This window comes from Glycine max, chromosome 15 (genome assembly GCF_000004515.6).
Source record: "Glycine max cultivar Williams 82 chromosome 15, Glycine_max_v4.0, whole genome shotgun sequence".
In the NCBI taxonomy this organism is placed as follows: Eukaryota; Viridiplantae; Streptophyta; class Magnoliopsida; order Fabales; family Fabaceae; genus Glycine; species Glycine max.
This window is the reverse complement of record NC_038251.2, coordinates 27,845,996-27,853,601: the sequence shown is the minus strand read 5'-3', so window position 1 is coordinate 27,853,601 and position 7,606 is coordinate 27,845,996. Positions and strand designations below refer to the sequence as shown.

Below are 7,606 nucleotides of genomic sequence, written 5' to 3'. Positions count from 1 at the left end.
AGCTGAATGGTTCAGCTAAGCGCACATCGCTACGCTAAGCCCAATATCTTCACTGTAAGTTGCACCTTAAGCAGTGGGCTTAGCGTGGATGATGCGCTAAGCGCGCCATCTTGCACTAAGCCCCAGATTCATTCTATAAGTTGAGCTTTCAAGCTAGGCTTAGCGAGAAAGGATGCGCAAAGCGCCAACATCGTTCTATTTTGAAATCATTGGAAGTGCGCTTAGCACATGTAGAGGTGCTAAGCCTGGATCACTCTCTGTAAGTGGAAGCCTAGTTGCACGCTAAGCCCAACTTCGTAGGCTAAGCGCATTTTGCAAAACAATTAAGGCTACTGTCATCGCTAAGCGCGCCTTGTTGCGCTAAGCTCAAGTATGCCTTTGGAGCTTGAAATGTTAGCTACGCTTAGTGCGAAGAGCTAGGCTAAGCACTTGAGTTTTAAAACCAAACATCAAAGGTTGTGCTAAGCGCTTTTGTCATGATTTCTAAAAAAAACTGAGGAATTGCCTTAGGCAGTTACAGAACTCATTTTCTCAAAAGCTCTGTACCTTTACCCTCCTTTGCTTCATTGTTTTGTGCTCAAGTGCTTTGACATTGCATCATTTGCTTCCTCATACTCTGCATTACACATCCAAGTAAGTTTCCTGATTTCATTTTGCTTTGTATTTCATGCTTCACACCTTAGGATAGAGGATTTATGTTTTCTTAGTTAGTATTGTTGTTAGGTTAAGTTACTTTAGTTTTAGGGTTAGGTATTTTAGGATTTTAGATAGTTTAGAAGCTCACTAGGGGTAATGTGGCTGAAAGGGGTGAAAACCCCTATGTGTGATTCTGGAAACCACGATGAACACGCTAAGCGCGCCTACTGCGCTTAGCCTATTCATTGCAACTGTTAAATTTTTAGGATTTCTGATGATCGTGCTAAGCGGACCATGTCACGCTAAGTGCGTTCATCTTGGATGTTGAACCAAAATGACACAGACGCTAAGCACGCCTGTGCGCTAAGCGTCAATAATATACTGAGATACTTAGAGTAGTTCAGGCGCTAAGCCCAGCTTGCAGCGCTAAGCGCCATTTAGGTTATGTTTCTTCACCTTTGCAATAAGGCTATGCGTTCCGCTGCGCTAAGCCTCAGTGTCTTTTTGTTGAGGCTGAGCTAAGTGCCAGCATGCTACGCTAAGCCCCAGTCTTCTACTGTTTCTAAAATTGTAGACTTAGGCTAAGTGCAGTTGTGCGCTAAGCCTATTATGCAAAAAAAATGTTTGTGTGTCTTCGAGCTAAGCGCCAACTTGCTGCGCTTAGCGCTTGAGTTAATTCCATAAGGCACGCTAAACTTAGCATGCTGTGCTAAGTGCCCAGCTCTGTTTTCAATTTTAATTTTTCTGTTTTTTTTAGAATAAACCTATGCTAATCTTGTGTGTTTTGTCTTATATTTTGCAGATGGCTTCTAGGAAAAGAAAGGCACCCTCTACACCTACCCAAGTCAAATTTGACAAATCCAGATTCACTTCCCAAGAGGCTTTGGAAAGATACACAGATGTTATTGTGCCTAGGAAGCTTTTGCCTGAGAGGAACGTGGTTGTTTATTCCACAGAGTTTGATGAATTCTTAGATGAGCTGGCGAGACGCCATTGGGATGAGGAATTGACTGATTTCATTAACGGCAACCTCTATGACCCCGAGGATAAATCACCTAAGTAGGTGAGGGTGAGAGGTCACTTGATTAAGTTTGATGAGGACACTCTTAACACTTTCTTGAGGATCCCTGTTATTGTGGAAGAGGGGGAATCACTCTATGCTTATTCTAGATTTGCACTCCTGAGGCCTAATCCTCAGGAGTTAGCTACCAAGCTCTGTATCCCAGGGAGGGGATTCGAGCTTAATGCTGATGGATACCCAGTGAAGATTCTAAGGAAGAACATGACCACGCTCGCTCAGACATGGAGTGTTCTTTCTTTTTCTAACTTCATTCCTACCTCCCACACTTCTGATGTCACTCCAGACAAGGCCAGACTCATCTATGGCATTATTATGAAGATGGACCTGAATGTTGGGTACCTCATCTCCCATCAGATCTCCCTCATAGCATAGCATGACACATCCAAACTTGGATTATCGGCCTTGATTACAGCTTTATGTAAGGCTAGGGGAGTTCAGTCTGACTCAAGATCCTTGGAGAGCCTGAGTCCTACCATTAATTTGGCATACATTAAGAAGAATTGTTGGAATCTTGATGATCCAACAGTAACTTTTAGAGGACCTAGGAAGGCCGGAGGAAAAAGATCTGAGGCCCATTCCACTTCAGCACCATTAGAGGCACCAACACCTTCATCTTCTAGAGCACCTCCCTCTTCATCCACATAGATTCCAGTTATTCCTCCTACACCCACACAAAGACCACTTCCAGCTCCTCTCTCTATAGGACCAGCAAATTTTATTTTTGCATCGCAGATGCTTCACTCCATGCTCCCGAGCATCGACTGGGGGCAGTCCATTATCATGCAGAGCCTTCAGGGCTTGGGCTTGCCCTCCATTATGAGCATGGAGGAGTTTGATACTCGGGTGGCCTGGCCAGGAGACCAACCTTCTTCTTATGGAGAGGGTGGGGCCTCTACAGCCCAGGAGCCTATGACTAAGGAGCCTCTAGCAGCAATAGGAACAATAGAGGATGAGGATGAGCTCACTCCTCTAGAGCCTTTTGATTTTGATGCAGGTACACATACGGCTCAGGAGGAGTAGGCTACTCCATAGCAGATTCCAGAGCCATCTCCAGCCCCTGCACATGCACCTAATGATGCCACACCAGGGGTGGAGCCTGAGCAGACTATTCAGGATTCTTTAGCAGCTCCAGCACTAGATCTTAATGAAGACCAGCCACAGGAGGAGCAGGGCGTTTAAATTTTTTGCATTATGAACACTTTAGTTTAATTTTAGTTATTTTATGATTTATGTCATTTAAATTTCAGCTTTTATGTTTTAGTCTTTTAATTTCAGTAGCATACTTGTTTGTTTGCTTGTACAAAAAGCTTGATTGAATAGTGAATTGATTGAACATTGTATGCAGTGGCTTGTCTGGTATGGAATGAGTGTTTGAAATTGATTGTTTGAGCAAATGTATGAATTGAATGGATTGGGATGATTAGATGATTGTTTTGATCAATTTTTCCATCATTAGAAGAGAATGAGCATATGATTGGAATTATGTCTGAAAATGTTAGTCGGTTGTCAAATTGATTGTGAAGGAATGCATTAACTCTATCTTGGTGAGAGTGTGATCTTTAAATTTATAGAGAAACGACTATCATTTAGTGCTGATTTTTGCGTGAATCTCTGAAGTATGGACTGGATGCATGAACTTGAGGAAGATGAAGGCCATGTTTGATTATGAACAGCTACTTAGCCAAAAAAGCTAACCTTGTGATTGAATGAATTATCCCTTGCACCCAGTTTGAGCTGAATGAATTGATTGATTGATTGAACCTCGAGCCTATTCAGTTGTATCTTCTGCTACCTTATTTTAGGTTGTAGGAGAGCATCATCCACAGAAGATGGTTCAATGCAAATTTGTCCCAAATTTGGGGGAGTTATTATCAAGGTAAATTTGTTCCAAATTTGGGGGAGGCACTGGGTAAGGATTGAAATGGTCAAAGAAAATAGTATATACACATTGTTTTTTGTGTAAAAAAAAGTTGTAAGTATAAATAAAGTTAATAAGTTTGTAAGCTATAATTTCAGGTATGAAAGCTAAGTGCCTAAGAAAAAGGGCAAGTATGGGGAAGGAATGAATGAAAAAGTGAAGGTTATTCTATGGATGAATGCTCTCCTAGAACCTAAGCTTTTGAATCCTAGAAAAACCATGAATTGTTGGCAGCCAAACCCCATTACAAGCCTAGAAAGTCCTTCAGATTCATTTTTGTGTGTTCATTACTGTATGATAGGAGATGCAATGCCAAGGTTGGAACTTGTGTTCGTTGTTTATGATGGAATAAGCCTAAACACTTGAGTTTGAGTGAAATAATGACTATGAGGTTTTGGTTGATGATCTTTCCTTGATTTCGGTCATGCTTACTAGCTTATTTCAGTCGTGACTCTAATACTTGTGCTCTTATCTTTGAAAAACTACATGCTTGTGAGAAGTAATTGATTTAAGCATTCCATGGCATTCAGTTCATATGGTTGATGTCCTTGATGAATCAAACACCATTTTCTTTTGATTGGCCACTGTCTTTGTCACTTGAGGACAAGTGAACTGTTCTTTCATTGCTTGAGGACAAGCAAAACTGTAAATTTGGGAGAGTTTGTTAGTCGCTTTATACGACTAACTTTTGTATGGAAATCATTTTCCAAAGCTTGTATAGTTCCCCAATTTATGGTTATCTTGGAGTAACTTTTGTAAATAAATATTGTTTTATGGTTAACGCTGTCTCTAGAACATTTCCATTGGATTTAATGATGAAAACTCTGCATTTTCAGGTGAAAAGATGTTAAGTTTCGAATTGCAAAGAGTAGCAGTTGGGCTAAGCTCAGCAGTTGGGCTAAGCGCTTATCCACTGCTAAGTGCAGCTTCAGTGTGCTTAGCGCAAAGGAGAATCTGGTAAAGCATCAGCATCAAAGTTGTGCGCTAAGCACGAAATCAGTGCGCTAAGCACAGCAGGTGCCTTCAGCCAGGCTCAGCGCAAGACTGACGCTAAGCCCAATTCCATTTACTCGCGCTAAGCGCGAGTGTTGCGCTAAGCGCAAGGTCACAAATTCTGAGCCTATTTAAAGCCTGTTTTATGCAGAATTATGGTACAAACACCTTTTGAGACTTGGCACAGAATTTTCAGAGGCACTGGTGGACAGTATTCCACAATGCCTATTTTGGGGAAAGAGCCCTAGAAGCAGCAAAGAGGAACAACTTATGCATTGAAGCCTAGGTTTTGTCATTTGAGAGAGATTATTGAGTAGAGAGTAAGTGTGAGATGTTGAGAAAAGGAGGAGGAATCCCCCTTCTTGTGTAAGAAACTATCATTCTCTGCTTTTAATCTCATTTATTGTTAGGCTTTCTTTGTAATGGCTGGCTAAACACCCTAGTTGGGGATTTCTAATGAACAACTAATGTAAATACGTAATATCTAATTGATTTTGTTTTCTGTGTTCAATGCTTCATTCAATGCTTAATGTTTGTATGCTTTTGGTTTGATCACCCAATTGTGTGCACAGTTAGGTGACTTTAGCATTAAGAAATGTATTGTTTCCTTAGAACTTGATTGAAGCAGGATCGAAACTTAGTCTTAAATGAGGGATCTACGGATTAAGTTTTGGTTTTAATTATGTTGTTACAATAATGTTGTTTAGTTTAGGCCTGGTCTTAAATGAGGGATCTACGGACGAAGCTTAGGCTAAATTAGGCTAAACTTTCGTAAGCTACATGAGCTGAGTGTAGTCTTAAATGAGGGATCTGTGGACGAAAATCAGTTTAAGCTAGTCTAAACCTAAAAGGGCTGTCTAAATCAGGCCAAGTCCAGCAAGAGGGATATGAGGAAGAAGCTTGGATTAATTCAGCCTGACGAGGGATTTAGGGTTTAGTAATTTAGGCTACAGCATAAAACACAAGAGCACGATTGATTAGAGAAATATATTTCTATGCATTAGCTTGTTTGTTAGAAACACCCAACATTTCAACCTACTGCTGTCATTTTATTTACCTTGCATTTTATAGTTTTTAGCATAAAAGTTTAGTTCAAATTTTGTTTGAAATTATCATTCATACATGTTCTCTCAACAATGCTTTGATTCTGAACTTAATTCAGGCTAGCATTAGTTCCCTGTGTTCGATACTCAGATTCATCCATTTTAAATTTTAAATACTTGATGATCCGGTGCACTTTTCAGTAAATCCCCATTGAAATTTCCTTGAGACATAAATGAATAAAAAGTAACTGCATTGGGGAGTCAATAGTACACTAAGAGAAGCTCAAACTAACTAGGACAAAGGCATAAAAGTCAAGATTACCTCAGAAAAACTATGAAAGAAAGAATTGGGATCTTGTTCTCCACCTAATCCTTGAGATGGATTATGAGAATTGCACTCTGATTAAATCGTTCCTCTCCGTGCAGTGGTCTGGTGGTAAGCAATGTCGGCTCATGGAGGTGGTGGAGGAGGAGGAGTTACGGTTTCTGGGCTGAGGTTGAGAGCGAATAGAGCTCAAACCATGCAGTTTTATGTTGTTGGACGTATTTATAATCTGCAGATCTCACGTAGCAAGCATGTCTTGCTAAGCAGGAATCCATTTTCGGTGCTAAGCGTGAATTTTTGTGCTGAGAACAATTCCTCTAGGGTAGGAATTGCATTGAGCACAACATTTCGTGCTGAGCATAATTCCTCTTGGGTTGGAATTGCGTTGAGCGTAATTCCTCTTTGGCAAATACCAACGGTTAAAATGTCAATTACAAACCTATAGTCCGAATTTGAAGGCGATCCAATGGTCAACGAGTCAAGGATTGTAGTTTTACCAGAACAAGTTTAGGTAAAACTTGAAATCTCATAATTTCAAACTAAGTCAATAAAACTCCACATAACTCAGCATCCACATCAAGCAAATCACACATGGCAATACACATAATACCTCAACTCATTTAAATCAATCACATAATCAAATAACACGATAAATACATTAAGCATTGATTTAAAGTTAGCAAAATTTTACGGCGTTAATACTTTCCTACCCTTTTAGAAATTTCATCCTCCAAATTTTCTTGACTCAAACAAGGCTGGATAGGCTTCTTGCATCAAACTCTAGTTCCCACATGGCATCTTCTCCTGGTGTACCTCCCCAGATCACCTTGACCAACATAATCTCCTTCCCTCTTAAGTGCTTTGTTTGCCTATCCTCAATCCTTAAAGGCAATGTTTCATATGTCAAATTCTCCTTCACTTGTATGCCATCCAATTTGATCACATGAGATGGATCATGGATATACTTCTGAAGTTGAGACACATGAAAGACATTGTGAAGGTAAAAAAGAGACAAGGTAATGCAATTTGGTATGCCACAGGACCAACTCTTTTGAGAATTTGGAAAGGACCGATAAAATGAGGTGTGAGTTTTTGGGATTTCAATGCTCAACCAATCCCAATCCATGGAGTGATTCTCAAGAATATATGATCACCAACCTCGAATTCTTGGTCTTTCCTCCTCTTGTCTTGATAGCTTTTCTCCCTACTCTAAGCAGACCTCATCCTCTCTTGGATCAACCTTCTCGGTGGTTTGTTGTACCACTTCAGGTCCTAAGGTTCGGTTCTCTCCGGGTTCAAGCCAGCATAGGGGTGTCCTACACCTTCTACCATACAAAGCTTCATAGGGAGTCATGCTAATGGTAGAGTGAAAACTATTGTTATAAGTGAACTTTATCAACGGCAGAAAACTCTACCAATTCCCCTTTTGTTCTAAGACACACGCCCTCAAAAGGTCCTCCAGTGACTAAATGGTTCATTCAGTCTGAGGGTGGTAGGCTGAACTTAGCCTAAGCTTAGTTCCCAACGCTTTATTCAGACTCTCCCAAAATCTAGAGATAAACCTAGGATCTCTATCAGACACTATGCTATATGGCACACCATGTAATCTG

The 7,606-nt window shown here is 40.5% G+C and overlaps 1 protein-coding gene across 1 annotated transcript; it reads right to left on the bottom strand.

Moving 5' to 3' along the window:
* Positions 1-6,741: 6,741 nt before the first annotated feature.
* LOC112999604 (uncharacterized) lies at positions 6,742-7,350 on the bottom strand. Its single transcript, XM_026125925.1, has 2 exons — positions 7,216-7,350; positions 6,742-6,963 (listed from the first exon to the last, which is right to left on the bottom strand). Exons 1-2 carry the CDS (start codon positions 7,348-7,350, stop codon positions 6,742-6,744), a joined length of 357 nt encoding a protein of 118 aa, XP_025981710.1.
* Between the last annotated feature and the right edge of the window lie 256 nt (positions 7,351-7,606).

Coding starts and splice junctions, on each gene's coding strand:
- LOC112999604 (XM_026125925.1), bottom strand. CDS start 7,350: ATGACTCCCTATGAAGCTTTGTATGGTAGAAGGTGTAGGACACCCCTA. Junction 6,964..7,215: donor TTGATCCAAGAGAGGATGAG/GTCTGCTTAGAG, acceptor TCTCAACTTCAG/AAGTATATCCATGATCCATC.